The sequence below is a fragment of the Python bivittatus genome, unplaced genomic scaffold (genome assembly GCF_059951505.1).
Source record: "Python bivittatus isolate LINGU-HERP-01145 unplaced genomic scaffold, Pbiv_v1 ctg000020_np1212, whole genome shotgun sequence".
NCBI lineage: Eukaryota > Metazoa > Chordata > Lepidosauria > Squamata > Pythonidae > Python > Python bivittatus.
Window position 1 is genome coordinate 87851905 of NW_028277030.1, and position 17651 is coordinate 87869555.

The 17651-nt window shown below is 41.7% G+C and overlaps 1 protein-coding gene across 1 annotated transcript; it reads right to left on the reverse strand.

The window, feature by feature from the left end:
- Positions 1-2891: 2891 nt before the first annotated feature.
- RHOU (ras homolog family member U) lies at positions 2892-16750 on the reverse strand. The gene is made up of 3 exons (XM_088143470.1): positions 15968-16750; positions 13235-13293; positions 2892-7124 (listed from the first exon to the last, which is right to left on the reverse strand). The coding sequence occupies exons 1-3, from the start codon at positions 16272-16274 to the stop codon at positions 6669-6671; spliced, it is 822 nt and encodes a 273-aa protein (XP_087999596.1). The 5' UTR covers positions 16275-16750; the 3' UTR covers positions 2892-6668.
- Positions 16751-17651: the final 901 nt, after the last annotated feature.

The following is a 17651-nucleotide window of genomic DNA, read 5'->3' on the forward strand; positions in this document are numbered from 1 at the left end:
GACAGAAAACATTACAGTTATCAAAACAGGAAGTCATCAATGCATAAACAAGAATTTCAAAGCTGTCCCTGTCCAGGAAAGAGTGTACTATAGTTGATACAGCAACCCAAGGTGGCAATAGGGTCTTTGGAACTTGTTTCATTAGCAATTCTTGGAGCACCTTCCAACCATATACTGAGAGAGTGCAACTCACATCTCCCCAGTTCCTGTACCCAGGAACCATCCATCCACAAGATCTCCATCTTGCCAGGATTCAGCTTCAGTTTATTGACCCTCAGCCACCCCATTATCACCTCTAGTTTTTAACAGACAGCTGTTGCTTTTATTTTTAAATACAAAAACAAAGTTTTAAAGTTACAGGGGCCTCTTATTTGGCTTACTTTTCAGAATACAAATAAAAGTAGATATTGCACAGCCAATCTGATGCATATGCCCAAGTTCTGCTTTGGAGTTGTGTTTAATAATGAAAAGGCAGGATAGAAATTTCATAATAAAATAAAATATAACGCTACATTATAGGAAAAAAAATCAAGTTGGGGGCTACAATCACACAATCAAAACCCGCCCCTTTTTTACATGTGTAAAAAAAGAGTAGGATTTCTATTATGCAGCCATAGCCATCATCTTGACTTTTTATACACCCACATCTTTGGACTCTCCTGTGCTGCAAACATTCTGGTACTTTAACAGAATCTGGGGACAAACATCTATTCACCTACAACACCCTCCAGACTGGTCTGAGAATTTCAAGCACATGTGAAGAGTGTCAGACTAGGAAAGGTTAATCTATGATATATCATTAGAGGGTTTTTTCCCCTGGTGCAAAATCATAATAACCAAAACCTTCATAGACATTTTGTTCTGAAGAGTTGAAACTTTTAATTAAGCAGTTTAGTCATTACCTAAAATTGGACGTTGATATAGTCCTAAAAAAACCTGATTGCTTTTTGTGTAGTCCTGCACTTCTTTCTACTCTCTTGCCAAGCTATGATGGTACTTAACTCGTCACAGCTTAGAAGAATTTGCACCTACTCCAAACCCAAACTATTACAATACATGGGAGAAAAAACTTGGTACTATTAGATGAGCTCCAACAGCACATCACAGAAGTACTTTAAGTTCTATCAAATGTATGTTGGATCCTTTCCATTACATATTTTTTCCTGTCTTCTTTCATACATGTGGAAAGAGAAACCTAAATTGCACTACCTGAATCATTGAAAAGCAAGGGTTTGTCAGAATTACCACAAAAAAGAATCTGACTGGTGCAGTACAGAAGAGTTTGTAGTTTTATTCTTAACCACTAATTCCTAGAGGCAAGGGACAAACAGATTAGTGAAAAACTCAGCAAACATGTAAATGAGGGGGGAGAAGCCTGAGTCATGCCAACAGAGCAGCCTGTCCAAAGCTTGGACTTTGGCAACAAACCGATGAAACCATCCTTTTTCACACCGAAGAGGCACTCATTGTGCCTCCACATCCCTGGAAATTGCTTGGCCTTTGTGTAGTATAAAGGTTAAGATGTGGGACTTGGATCAGGGAACTTCAAGTTCCCCATCAACCATGGAGTTCACCTGATGATTCTGGGTCACGACTTTCAGCCTCGCAAGGTGGTGGGACAGGGAGACTGACTTACATGTACTATACGCTGCCTTGAGGAAGCAGGTGCTGTTAATTCCCAGAGAAACATCAATTATAATGCAACAATTAAGTAAAATTGGCATTTCAAGTTTTGAAATGGCATCATTTATCCAAGCAGACCAAGAAACTATGGCTTCCATCAGCAATCTCAATTGTTTCATGGACCTAGGCTCCTTCACGTTTTTTTGGGAGGGGGGGTAAGAGATGTTACTAATAACAGGTGTACAAACAGTAATTTTAGGTTAAAATCCAATATACATTTACTTATTTTTGATTAATCAGGCATAGAATTAAACGGTCAGTACCTCAAACACTCTACAGGTGGGACTGCCTCTTGTACAGCAATGAAGGCTTTTCATCTTCCTGGTTTAAAGGATTATTTCCTTAAGGCTAACATTCAGCTGAGCACCGAGCTAAGGTTTGGACCTCCCATTACCAAGACTACATCCAAAGTCAGATGGACCATATCAATTCTGGAATTCAAGCTGTGGGACAGGCCAAAGATGGCCTCCTGGAGCTCAGTTTGGGAAGACACCTTCCCACCCTTGCTATACAGTGAATTCACACAGATCTACTTTAGGGTGTTAAGAGGAAAAATTATGTGGAATTTAAGCCGCAATGGCAGAACACAGCCTTGAAAAGCTTCTCTTGGGATGAAAAGCTCTCTCAGGGTATCCAAGAAGCCTTACCTGTCAGTGTTTGCAGATTGAACAGGAGGAAACAACTAACTCTAAAACGGGTGAACCAAACCCAGAGTTCTAAATTTGGGGATGGAGAATGAGCTTATATTGTTCTTCTGGAAAGCTCATTTTTCAACACGCACTATACTTTTAAAAACCCATTTCACAAGGCACATCAGATAATAGACTGTAGAAGAAATCTTCCACTAAAGTTGCAAATTTCTAATAACATTTTAAAAGAACATTCACCCAAAATCTAGAATAATGTAGGTAGCCTACAGTATATTGGTATCTGCAGCACTCCTAAAATGCTGCATTTGTTTGTACCGAAACAATATATTAATTACAGGTTACTTACTTTCTTTAAGCAAAGCAATCTTAGAGCATTACATAAAGAAAATTGCTACTCACTTATGGAAAACACCTATTCTCTTTTCTGTTCCCACACTTCAGTAGCAAAAAAGGGAAGTTTCCATTTCTAAAATCATCCATATTTTATCCCTTTTCATGTCACAGTAATAAAAACAGAAGGGGAAACCTAATATTTAAAACAATATTTTGAAAACTTTATTTTATGCTAGATATTCTTGTTGGAAACAGCTTATGTGCATTCTAGGTTATGCATACTTGGGACTAAAAATGAGTCCTTCATAACTTTATTTTCCTCTGGAAGAACCTGTGTGTTTTCTACATTGGAGCAAATGTGAACCAAACCAGGACCAACGAGTAGGGGGTGGGGAAGGGAAGAGAATAGAATTTTCTTTTATCACACTTTTTTTTTTACAGGCAGAACAATGTCCAGGGCTACAGACAGTTATTTCTGAATGTTTGTAGTCTTCAAACAGTGCTCTAATCCAGAGGATGCCAAGGTTAGTACTTTCTTTTGCAATGTGCCAGTTTGCCATTAAAACAAAAACACTAACCAATTGATGTGAGACAGGACAGGGAGCCTGGTGGTTCCAAAGAAAACTGTTCTATAGCCACACTTCGTCCTACCATTACATATCCCTGCTGTATTTGACTTATCTATAAAGATGATCACACATCTATTCTTTCTTCTATGTTTATGAATGGATGAGAAGAGGATACTGCAAAGCAATTTCCTCAGTTTGTGCCCTTCAGATTATATTAGACTATGACTCAGAACCTCCCCCAGCCACAGTGATGCTGATGGTTATAGTCCAAGACAGCTGGCAGGTAATAGGTGGGACAAGGCTATTTCATAGCACAAGTGGAACAGAAAAGATTCAAAGTCTAAGTGATACTAGCAGTGAAGAGATAACTGAAAAGAATTATCTGCCCTGTTTTTTTTTTAATTTACATTTTTGTATATGTGTTTACTATATGCACTAAATTATGTTTGTGTTAGAAGGGTTAGACCCATGAGTTACAATAAGAGACACATCCTGATTGATTTGTTTTTAAAAACCTCAAGATCTTTAACTAATTTCTTAGGCAGCTACTCACCCAAAAGTTGGGGTAGAATGGATTTCTAGCTAGCAAACATTTTCAGCACCTGGGTCATCAGGCAACTGGAATTTTCCAACCCAGCATCCTACTGGCATATCTCATACACAAGATTTAGGATGAATTTGATAGCCATCCACTGGGCTCTTACATCAGTTTTATTCATTGGGCTTCACATAAAACCTTCCCACGTTATAGCAGGGACTCCAATGAGACCAATTCAGACGCAACAGAACATAGAAGTACCAACAGAAACTTTTATGTGTCAGGAGGCAATCAAAACATCTGCTTTATATCATCAATTATCTACAGTTCCTCTGATATCAAAACTCAACACAACTACAGTTCGTGGAAACAAGCCAGCATCCATATCTGTAGGGTAGCCAAGTTAGTTTGCTGCAGCATAACCACAAAGATATTCTGGGATTTAAAAATTAACTGATTTGTTCTAGCATAAAATTTTGTCAATTACATCCACTTCATCAGATGCATAGAATATTCATTTGATATGGGCCTCTGATTACAATGCCACAATTCATGCATCACACTAAATCACAATATGGTTTGTTAAACAACCGTTAACGTGGCTTCTTAAACAAGTCATAATGGCCTAGTTCATACAAAACTCTTAACCCAAAGAGCTCTGTTCATGTATCATATGAAGTCCAAAACAAACAAAACCACATTGCAGCATGAGATGATCTATATAGTGGTGAAATAAATGTAGAAGATAATGGATGACAAATTACTATCCTGCTATTCATAAAGCAGTTGTTCAGTGTGATGCAGACATTCGTGCTGGGTGCAGTCACATGATCCAGCCTCTGTGACCCCAGTTTAGTCTTGGTTCTCTCTCTGGCATCTGATAGGAGGTAGTCATATTAAACTTGCATGATACAGGTGATGCAAAATAATTTGCTGGTGGTTTGTAGCAGGGAGAGAAGCCAATGACTCATTCATTGCTAGGCTATGGTTAGCACCAGCCATGCTGTGTGAATGTACCTGCAGTGGGACTTTTTTTTTTTTAGACAAAATAATTCTGATCTGTTCCAGCCATAAATCAGCAGCTATGTTTTGTTTCTGGCTTTTAAAACTATGCTTTTAAAAATTACAATTCCCATATTCAGACATTATGGTGAAATGTAGTTAGTTTAAAAATTAAAGTTAATACTTTTGGTCATTTCATCCTAGCACATGAATACATCTATCTATATAAAAAAGAGCCATGTGAAGGAACACTTGAGACCAAGGCTCATTCTGGAATGATAAGGAATGATTTCTTAACTTCAAACACAGGTTGATCATATTATAAATGCAAAGGGCTACATTAAAAGCAAAGAAGGAAAATTAGACAGAAAAATCAAGCTATTAAAGTAGCCCAATTATAGTTTAACATTAATCTCTGTATTGCATTGCTTAATTAGAACAGGAAGCCCCAAAATAGGTGTGCAATTAAATAATAAATCTACAACAGCTCAGACATATTTTATTTCAATCTGTTGCAAGGAAAGGTCGTTTTGCTTTTGTTTTTCTTTGCATGGTCTTAAAAACTGACCCAAGCCACCAAAATATGTGGCATTTAGCCAAAGTTTGGTTCATTCAAGATATGGAAGACCAAATAAAACTTGTACAAAAGCATGTCATCCAAGTAGTTATGAGCACTGGTAAACCAGCATTTGTCATCATTTTAAAAACATTTATTGCTTCATGAACATTGGCAGAAAATGATTTGGCATCTTTTGAATGAAAGTCAATTCCCAACACTACACACATGTACTTAGATGAAATTTCCCCTGACTTCAAAAAAATAGACTTCCTGGAATTTTGAACAGATAATTGTTTCTCATTTCAGTTTATCTTACACTAGCAAATATTGTTTCAGTGACACAGGTATTGTGATACCTGCGCCTCAGCAAAGAAGACTAAAATTAGTTGAAATTATCTTATGGAAAAACATTTCCATGTGAATTTAGACAAGGCTTCCTGAACTTGGAACCCTTCTTGTTAGACTACAACTAACCAATGGTAAGACAAGCTAGCACTGATGGGCATCAGATGGGGAATCATCAAGACCACCAACATCTACATTTTGTACCACATTTCTGCAGATATTTGGTGCATCTTTGAATGAACTGTCATAGATTCTCTGTAAATAGAAAAGAAGCCCATTGCTATTCAAAATATGATTTCCTCCCCTTTTTTCCAGGTCAACAAGCATGCACATTTCATGGTGTAAAAAGGATCTGTCAATCAGGGGTATACAAGGAAGATACACTTTCGCAGAGCTGCTCAATCTGTTATGACATCCCCACACTGTGCATGAAGTAGGCATATCATTTTAACAAAAATATATGAGATTCACCTGCAGATTCTGCTAATTTAGCAACACAATGTACATTTCAGAAATGTGCTACATTATTCCTGAAGCCTACAAGGCTGAAAATGCCGGCAGGGAACATCTCCTTTTTGAGCCAAATGTCATAAGAGGCACAGTTTTATGTATCCCCCTGAAAAACATAATTTGACTATATGGTAGTCCTCACAGTCGTCATGCAGACTTCTTAGCAGAAGCCTTGATTCTGGCCCTTCCTACATCTGTATACAGTCAATTCATGGTTCAACTTTCAGTTTCACCAAAGCGTAGGCCAGCAGTCCTAAACAAAAAGAAACTACCACTAGTGGGGAAAACCCTCAGTCTGGTCAACCTCAGCTTGTCAGCTCATGTTCTTCCCATCTCCAATGGAAAGGGATGATTTTAGCAGCATGTTCAGTGGTGGAACTTATCTGTGCCCTCTGGAATGGAGACAGATTTTCAGCAAAGGTCACCTCAAACCACCCTCAGTAACCAGACTGCCATTTCCAAGGCCTTCGCAAAAGAATCTATACAAAACAGCAATATTTTTTCCACCAGGACTTGGAGAGGTTTTTCATTTTGTCTGGAGTCCTGTTTTTGGATTTCTTTGGCTGTTGCTGAGTATCCGAGTGGTGAATGCCAGCCACAATGGCTGCATCAAAGACTTCTTTGAGGTTTTTCTGAGTCAAAGCGGAGCACTCGATGTAAGAGGCAGCTTTTATTTCCTCGGCACAGAGCCTTGCGGCCTCCTCCATCACAGGCTTCTCTTTGCATTTGTCAAGCTCAATTAGGACTTTGACATCTTCCCGGAGGTCCGATTGGGTCCCGACGAGAATAATAGGGGCCTTGGGACAGTGACACCGGATTTCAGGAACCCATTTCTCAGTCACATTCTGGAAAGATGAAGGGCTCACAACACTGAAGCAGAGCAGAAAGATGTCTGTGTTGGTGTAGCACAGTGGGCGGAGCTTGTCAAATTCATCCTGTGCAAAAATAAAAGCAATGTGAACATGGTGAGACTCTGTAGTAACAAAAGGGCCTTTCTATGCTTCGTAAAGCAAAGTGCAGGATAGAAAGTGTTTTTTTTTCCTTACTGATTCTAAATCATTGCTCCCAAATATAGCAGAATCATTATCATCAGCGACCAAATGGACACACAGAGCAAGTTCTATAAAAAGAGTAAACATAACTGCTCTGCAGAGGCGGTAGCAGAACCCAGAGTCACAGGCTTCCCATCAACTGTACCAAGGTGGAACGTAGCAAAGAACCAGTTATTTGAACGTGATCTCAGAGAGAAGGAAAGGGGACATGAAAGAAGAAAGCACCTGAACAGAGAAAACTAGCAATTGTACAGAAAACTAAAGCTAGAACCCTCTTCCTTGACACAGCTTTGTTTTGTTGCTTTACATGGAACATTATTTAGTTGTGCACTGTAATTTGGCAAAACCTCAGGTAGTCTGTCCCATGTGGTTCCACAACACCGAAGTAAGAGCACAGCCAGGCACAGCATTCGGCATCACCATCAGCTGACAACCATAATTGGGGAATAGAATCGGTTCAAGGGTTGGCTCTGCTATGATGCAATGTTCCTTCATTCATTTCAAAGAGGGTAGCATTTAACAGAAGGCACTAACTTAGGAGCTACTGTTGATGTTGGAAGAACTGAGAAATTATAGGTGGCTCTCATTATCTGTGGTTCCATTACCCATGGCTGCTAAAGACAGGCCAGATATCAGTGTACGCTTCACTTAGCTGTGGTTTTTGTCTTGTTTTTGTTACTTTATGCATGGGCAAAATGGTAGGGCAGGCTTTGGCACATGTATAAAGTATTTATTAAGGTCTTGTTATCCATGATCATGAAGTGGGAATGGAACTGCCCCCAGACAGCAAGAGTAACCTGTATACAACATGGAGTGAATATCTACTGTATATGAACTAAAATGAGAAAATGGAAGGAGAACTGGGGACCTTCATGAAGTGAAGAACCACAAAGTATTAAAATAATTCAATCAAAAGAAAAAACACCATATGTGGTAATCTTCAACTGAAGAAAGCTTGCCTCAGACACAATCTCAGGAATCACAACCGTAAAATGGCCATAAACTGCCAATGCAATACAGTTCAGGGCTAGATCAAATCTGACATACTAGCTATAATCTAGCAAAGAATAAGTATTAGTTTGGAATACATTTTTTTTAAATACTGTGGCATAGAATTTGCATATGAGTCATGTCTATCTCACTCTATGCTTTCTTTTTGACTGCTGCTTTGTTGCATTTACTTATTGATGGGCTATTTTAGCTTTTTATACCACTCCAGAATCCACTTTGGTAAGTGGTGGCAGCGGCGGCAGCAGAGAATGAATGAATGAATGAATGAATGAATGAATGAATGAATGAATGAATGAACACACACACACATATGCACGCATACATACACCAGACCATTTTTTTCCTCAAAGTTGAGAGAGCAAAATTTTCTAGCAGCCAAAATAAAAAGTAAAATCTCTTTCTTGATTTTTGAAGCAACAATATTGGTTGTAATTACTAATGGATATTAGTAATTACACTCCTGTTTAAAGCATCATCTACTCAGAGAAATTCTGTCTTCTTTCTTTATAGTAGTTTATTGTCTGTGTATCTTCTGATGCTGTTGGAGTATAACTCCTATGTTACAGTGACTGATGGGACTTGGAATCCAACATCTACAATGCTATAATATTACTGGGAACAGGAGTTACGTATGTCTGCTTAACCCCTTTCCTTTGAATAGATTTGTCTGGCTTATGATTCTACAAATATACCAGAAGCACTAACATAACAGAATGAGATGATTTGGTTTTCAGCTTAAATCTGATACCCTAAGCTACGTTCATAACATTCATAAATTGAGACCAGATTTAACTTATGGAGGATAGCATGTGGTTTTCTATTATGATCCATCGGTATGGGATTCATTCAGTGTCAAGGGTGTCCTTTCCATCCTTCTTTCATTCCTTCCTCTAGAGCTTTGGGGGTAGTGAACTGAATGCCTGCATATCCAATGCTTGGATATATAAATCAAATAAATAAATTCAACAAATCAATATCCTAGCATGTAAAGTTGACTCTAAAAACATCTTCCTTGGAAATGCAACTGGCTAGGATTGCATATCACATTAAGCCATTGTTTTAATGCTGTTTTTTGACAAACCCCAAGGACTGGTTCATACAGTAATGCTAAGCCATAAGCTCTGGTTTAAAACCATGGGATTTACCCACACTCTGATAAAATTACAGTTTAACATAAAATGTGAACCCAGCCAAAGTGAACTTTGTTTCTGGTGAGGTACTGCCTCATGATTAGTGATCCAAACCTTGGGAGACAGTTTAACTTTTACTGCCACTGTGTATACATTGCCTCATCTCAAGCATTTCACTCTTAGAAATATATTCTCAGCTTGAGGCAACTATGATGGAGTCACTGCATCAGATTGGTCTGTGATGGGCTGTAGGATTCTGCAGCCCTTCAGGGTCACTACCAAAAAGATGCTTCAGAGCATACAGGAGTGTGAATGCACCATCTGTCTGAAACACTGTAGATTGATTATGTGCCATCAAGTCGATTTCAGCTCCTAGTGACAACATAGATAGATTTTCTCCATGACAATCTATCCCTAACCCGTTCTTTCTAATCTGTCAATGGTGCATCCATTGCCACTGTAACTGAGTCTGTCCATCTTGCTGCTGGTCATCCTCTTCTCCTTAGACCAAATGCTTTTTTTCCTGGGGTCAGGTGGCTCTTTTAAGGAGGCACCAATAGGTGAAGCATGCATGCCCAAGCCCAGTCTGAAGCACATTTTGGACACAAAGAACAGCACTCCCCTACCAGACCACCTTTACATCTCTTTCAGTTCTCTGAGCAGGGGAAAAGATCATGTATTTGAATAATGAAGGTTTTTGGCTAATCATAACGAAGTTGCTGGAAATTCGAAACTAAATCCTGGCAATCTTGACACACCAAGGAAAGAATACAGCTACCAGCCACATCTAGGAATCATGCTGAAGGAATCAAGAGATAATACAATGGTCTGCTTTAGGTTCATATTTACTGTAGCCTTCAACTGCAATGACTTGCACTTGACACATTTCTCTCACCATGAATAAAATAACACCTTCTGGTCTCCTTCCCCAACTTCCTGGTTCAATACAATGAATGTTGTCCTATGCTACATTTCAGAACTCTTTACATAATGCGCTTTTTAAAAAGCTTGGCTTTCATTGTTAGATCCGAACTCAACTTCCTTATTGGAAAGAGAGATATCTCATAGTAAAAGGGAACAGCCTGACAATTACACAAATTCCAAGAGTTAAAGATGAGGAAAGTAAACAGAGGGAAATATTAACATGGCAACAATGGCCCCCTGAAGAGGCAGGATTTGTCTCTATTGTGGTGGCATTTTAATTAAAATCCAGCAATGTTTGTCAGAGGGCCTTAAATTAACAAGTGCAAAGAGCAAACACATTCTGAAATGTCCTTCTGGTGCCAACATTTTGCTGCCAAGTTAGAACCTGTGTATCAATTTGCAAAGGGGTGGTGGTGATTTGAGATTCTTATTTGGAGAAGATACAGATGTGCAGCCCTCTTTTCACTTGAATTAACTGGGAGGGGGGATACTTGCAAAGAGAACTTGAGATCTAGGAGGTAAGATTTCATTAGCTCACTCATTTGACAGACTTAACACCCCTCAGGAAAACGAGGCACAACGCAAGGCACCTGTCTCTTGGCTATGGGGCCACGTATGTGGGGTGCCGTATATTGCAGCTACATAAATCTACAAGGTTTGCAGCTCTAAATAATTGCACAATTAGAAATCTTGTTATAGATCTCACAGCTCAGAGGAACAATTGTTAATTCACACAATCAAGGAATAAATGGAGAGGTCAGGGCAAGGTAGAAATGAGAAAGCCCCTAGATAATCAAAGGCTCTTTTCTCATCCCTTATCATCACCTAACAGACTACAGAACAGTCTTTCTTGACAAAAAGATGGTATTAGCATCCACAGCTCCAAGAGGCTTTCTAAAACCCAGGGGAGAAAGGTTACCAGGGCCTACAGCTGATGTTTCCTATGACTGGATTAACTGACGTCAATCAGAAGAAATAAAATAAGTGTTATTTCTTACAATATATGTATCCCATGCCAGCCATAAGACTCCAGGTAATTTTCACTCACTGAAAGGCAGTAAAACCTCCAACCTGAACCACCCCAAAAAACTTGATAAAAACCATAATATAATCCTGTCTCCACAACTTAAAAAATCGACACAATGAATAGCACTAGACTCCAAACACCTGCAGAATAAAAGCATTTTAACTGCCTTCCATTATAACTAAAATGGGGGTAGCCTGGGCAGGGGGTTCCATACGGCAGGGACAGCTACTGAGAAAACCTGACCCTGGGGTGCTGTCTTTCTCACCCCTCCCTTTGAACTGCACTCAGAAACTTATTGGAAATGAATGCAGTGCCTGCAAAAGTGTTGTTATTGTGGTAAAGTGGCTCTCACGGGCCACCAGGTGTGCAGCTGCAGTTTCCAAGTAGTCTTCAAAGAGAGTTCCGGGTAAAACACTTTGTATTAATCCGATCTTGAGATGATATGGGTATTGAGTCCCTGATCTTGCAGACCCCTTACATAAAAAGCACGGGGGTAGTTTGATAAGGAAATAGGATGCATATACAGCAGACAAGATTTAGGGACAAAAGCCCAGGGTTCTACTCTGCAGAGCTGGCTTGTTGTATTTTGAAGTCCTTAAAGCCATATATGAGAGCCAGTTTGATGTAGTGGTTATGGCACCAGGCTAGAAATTGGGAGACTGTGTTTTCTAGCCCTGCCTTAGACATGAAGCTAGCAGAGTGACTTTGGGCCAGTCACTCTCTCACTGTTCAAGGAAGAAAGGAGTGACAAACCACTTCTGAAAACGTTGCCAAGAAAACCACAGGAACTTGTCCAGGTAGTTGCCAGGAGTCAAACCTTCCTCTAAGGATGGATGGATGGATGGATAGATGGACAGACAGATAATCTCCATTTCTGTTGATGGACGTAAGTCCCCAAGACAGAGGACCACAACCTAGCCCTTAAGGCTTGATTGGGCCTACAGAGACCTCCAATATCTGTTGCCAATATGTCATGTACCAGAAGAGGAAAATGTTTTAATACATTACTAGAGGGATATCATAACCACATTTAATTCTAACTGGATGTAATTGAAATGAATTTAGGTTAAGGTTTTTGTCCTATTCCTGTCCACTTTTTGGATCTGAAAGCAAATGCAGCCCTCAGTCCAGAAAATGTTGCACAATCCTGCTATAACTCCAGTGCACCAATCCCCAGACACTGAAGGAGCAGCAAAGCTTTTTCTCCAGACTCCGAATGGTAAATAGACTGCCAAATACATACCCACAGGCACAAGATCATTCTCTCGCACTCTCTCTCTCTCCACACCACACCACACATATACATATCCACAAACACACAGACCCCCATGCTTTTTCACACATATGACACTCTTGTAAACAAACGAAGCAACTCTTTTCCCCCTTCCACTGTTGCCATATCCCTGTTCAGGGACTGTCACTGTCCTGGTGACAAAGAAGCCATTACAGCCTTGTGCCCTCAGGGTAACAAAAGAGCCACTTCCCAACCACTGCTCAGAGGGGCTGTGGGCCCCCGGGCTCCTCATGTCACCCTGGGAAATGAGCGGCACTGCTCCCAGGCTGTCACCAAGGTAACCCACGTGTCCAGCCAAAGGCAGCAGGGGAAGGTCCAGAAGAGCAGGCCAGGAGGTGGGTGAAAGGGAGCCAGTTCCATAATGGCAGCTGTGAGAAGGTGGCAAAGGGCCACAGGGCAAATCTGACTTGGGAAACCGATGTTCCCCAGGGAAGCCCTTTTTCCCAAGCTTAAGGACTTCTGGAGATTTAAGAAGGTGGAATCCTCCAAGAGGAGTACAAGGATGATTTTCCATTACCAATCCACAGATGTGTGCTGACATACACACTTATACTCTCACACACAGCAGAAAAATCGCCATATCAATTCCATAAGCAGCTTTACTAACCTGCCCGGCTGTGTCACAGAGCTGGAGCCTCACTGGTCGGCCATCGACAGACACTACAGCTGAAATGGAAGGGAGGGGAGAGTCAGAAAAACTTTTACCCGTTAATGAAGAATTACATCTGTCCTCACATTGCTCATTTACCTTTGGACCAGTTTGAGCTTAACAGCCTGCAGAGCTCCAAATCAGCCTCTTCTCTCCAACCTCCCAACAACTCCTGGGCTTACATAATCCCTTCAAGGATTCCGGCCTTCGTTACAAAGCAGAAAATTGTGACCAAAAGACACTTGCCCCCTACAAAAAAGAGAGTTGTCCCAAATACAAAGGAGGATTTTGCTCCACAAACACCCTCTAAACATGCTTGAAGATTGATTTTAGAGAAGGGGGGGTCAGGTTCTGTTTTCAAAGCTTATACACCAAGGAACCCCTCCCCAGTGCTTTAAATCACAAAGAAGACAATACAAATATTTACATATTTCCCCTGAGGAGAAATTTTCTCTTCTTCTTCTGCTGTTTCTCCTTTGTGGATTAGGTTGGGGTCTGTCTCTCACCTACCCCCTGCCCATCATGTAAGGCTAAAGGCATGCTGCTTTTGGTTAAGTACTACTCTATCAATCTGCAACACTGATAGTAAAATTGTGTCCTTGAGGTATTTAGAACAGCAATTTTAGCTACAAAGCAAAATTGCTTATATCAGCATAAGGCAATAAACATGAAGTCTCAAAATTGTACAAAATTGTACAAAAGTCAAATATTCCATTGGAGGTTTTTTATTGGTGAGTTATAACAAACTACAACAATAGCAAAATATATACACTAGTGATTATACAATATTTTTTTAAAAAACTACCTATGCTACAGTGATTAAAAGAAACCAAACATTTAAAAAATGAATACAAAAGGTAAATCTTCCACTGTAATCACAAACCCTATATTCATTCAGGTTCTCAACCACAAGTCTGCAAAGCCTACATAGACTTATTTGGGAGTAAATTCCACTAAATTCAAGGGAACTCATTTTTAAGTAAACTTGCATCAGAGTGGTTTACAGGTCTTGCAGAAATAGGACAATTTAGAGTAGATAACTACCTCCGGTGGCATAAAACTCAATCACCCCATGTTTCATATTGTAACAAAAAGCCCTTGCATTTCGACATCAGGTCAACGCAAGAGCACATGTTCTATAATGCTGGCTGGAAAAACATGTTCCTGCACTGAATGAAATACACACAAAACTCCCACAATTTCAGACCTGTGTTTACTCTTCAATGTTTGCTTTCAAGCACATAAAAGCTCTTCAAACCTTACAGAAAAGGTCTGACCAATATAGATACACCCCTGGAAGAACCACCTTTTCCGGAAAAGGCAACTAACAATGAATATTGTCTCCCAAAGATGAGCATGATGACCCAGCATTTTCTCACTTCAGACCACCACCCTTATTTTAAATACTGGGGAAGCTGACAGGGGCAATGTAATTACAAACATTCACAAGGCTCACAGCAGAAAGCTATCTCCACAGTGGTTTTCAAGAACATAAAAGGAAATCTAAACTAACTGGTGGGAAGAAGGGCGAGTAGGAGTTACCCCCTATCTTAAGGGATAAGGATTATGACTTAGCCCGAAGGATTTGCAAAGTGATAGAGAAGTGCAATATTGTAGAAAATAAGTAATAAGAAATCCAAGGACAGAAAAGACTCGGTATAACTCCTCTGACCCTGAGATAAACCAAACTACAACAGCCAAAAATTACTGTGCTCTGTATGTTATATTACAATATAAACAACTGTCACAATGCTCCCTCCAACAAGCATTAGTAACAAGTCTAAAGATTTTGATTTTAATCCAGTTAACAAGTTACTAGTCCTTATCACGGGGTCTAGTGGAAAAAATATGGCAGTTAAGTATCACATATTCCAAACTGAAGTAAACAAAAAGGACACTAAACTTGTTAATCGTGTGGGGAAAATAAACCCCACTAAATGCATTCGAAGTTCCCAGTAAACCTAAGAAACGTCGTGCTGCCCGTATAGTTTTAAATTTAACAACTACAAGAGGCACATACACCTTGCAACAAATAAAAGCTGTCCGGGATTAAATACTGTACATTTTTATATATGAATATAAACACGAACTCGCCACACAACTGGGTATAAAAAATTAGCGGCATGTTTTCTATTCTTAACTACTGGATCAACCACAGTAATGGTCAGAAACGGGTCTGCCCGCCTTAAGGGAGAAGGCAGGCATCGTCCGCACTTTCTCAGAAAAAGGTTCGGCAAACGTCTATTGGCGCTGCTTTCCACGTTGATGCCTCCCTCGAGCAGAGTTCGGGTTGTACTGATTTCGTTTTTCGCAGGGATCTATGGGTTAATTTACGATTAACCCCGCCCCAGACGCAATTAGGGACTGATCCATTTCGTTGGCCGGCCAGTCCTTCTTCCCAGCACTCCCCTCCGGTACGAAAGAGGGATCAGGCCAGGCCAGCCTTCGCCTCCACGCGCACCTACTTCAGTCCGCGGGGCACCGCCCCTTCCCGAGTTGGAAGACTGAAAGCCAGCAGGAGACGCCACTGAGTAAATGGGGCGAGTAACACCCGAGCCCCCCGGACCGATCCGAGGCAGCGCTGAGACAGATAGCGAACACGGGGCTCTCCCCCAAGAGTCGGAGCGGTTATAGGCGCATCAAACGCTTCCTTGAAACTCCACGAGGAGCCCTCCCGTCCCGACCGATTACCTGAGAAATTGTCGAAGGCGGTAGGAATATATTCCGTAGGGTAGCCGTTGGTGGTATAACTCACCACCAGGCTGGTTTTACCCACCGCGCCGTCTCCCACCAGCACACACTTGATGCTGCGCCGAGGCTCCGCTCCGACTGCTCCGGCCCCCCCGCTAGCTCCGGCCCGGCAGCGGCTCCCCAAGGCAGCCCCCAGCGCCGCCGCTCGGCTGCTGCGGACCCGACGCGGAGGCACCGGAGGCACTTCGCAGCCGCCCGGCAGCGGCTTGCTGATGTAGCCGGTTTCTCGTTCTTGCTGCGGCGGCATCCGCCCGGCTCCGATGCGGGAGACCCCCAAAGACAACGGGATCCGCAGAGGCACAGCCACTGAAGGCAGTGGCGAGGGGCGCCGGGAAGCAATCGGAGCACCGGGGCGCGCCTGGTGGAGAGGAGCTTTCCCAGACCCGGGCGCCGAGCTTGCTTCTTCCCGATCCCTGCAGCTCCGGCTCTCCGCGCCGCTCCTCAGACGCGCGATCTCGCTCCTTCAGCAGCAGCCTCAGCCTGTGCTCGCGGGAAGGCTACGGCACCCAAGCGCTCGGTCTGCCGCCAGATGACATAATCCCGACGAAGACCGAGAAAACGAGCCAAAGAGGGCGGGGCAGCCTGGGACGGGCGGGGCTTGGTGGGGAGGGAATAGCCGGCAGGCGGCGCTCCACCGCCGCGCGGCTCGACCGGGGCGAAAGCGCGAAAAGGAGGCGGTGCGCGCAACTTTTGGCCAGCGTGGAATCAATCTCGGCTGCAATTTGTGGCGCTTTCCATTGGCCAGTCTGCGGCTTTTCGACTGCTGACGACAACTGGGTTGTATCATTTGGCTGGACATTTGAACACGGCCACGTACCCCACGCCGCCTGCGGAGGCATCGCACGATCTGATGGCTCCAGTGTTAAAAACCTGCTCCTCCCTACATTTCCTAAAACGTAATGTTCTTCCCACCCTCATTTGTTCAATCTTGTTGGCCCCTTTGCTTTATTTTTCATTTCTTATACAGTAGTTCTTGCGTGTGTCGTCTCTTCCTTCTCTCTTCTGTCAGATCAATTGCATTTTTTCCGGAGAGGTAATCGAGTTAAGTCCGTTGCTGCAAAAATAAAACTCTTATACCAAATTAAGGAGTATCATTTATTACGGGATTAGGACTCTAATATCCCAAACTTTCTAACATAATAAAAGGTATTTTGCAGTTTTGCAGAGTGATGCTAGTAGCTCAAACACATTTTCTAAAAAGTACAGTAAATCTCATTGTGGTTACCCTTCAGGCTATCCGGAACACTTGCTATAGTACTGAGAACTGAGATATTCTAGGATGAACACACTGGTATAAAGAAGGGTGTGTGTGTGTGTGTGTGTGTGTGTGTGTGTGTGTCTTATAGTAATAGGCAACCGGCAACTCTCACTATCCTGATGCATGTTAAATAAACCAAGAGCAAACGTGCCTAAGTAGCAATGCTTCTTTCTTGCCTGTTTCCCCACCCCAGATCTTTAAGACATTGCATCTTTATAAAGTAAAGATATCCTTGATTCAAGCTCGACTTTGATGACTGTACGGATGCAACCATGCAGTTTTCTTGGTAATAATGCCAAACTCACTTGCCGTTCCCTTTTTCCAGTTTCCAACTTTTCAATCTGACCTAAATCTCTGGTTATTCTG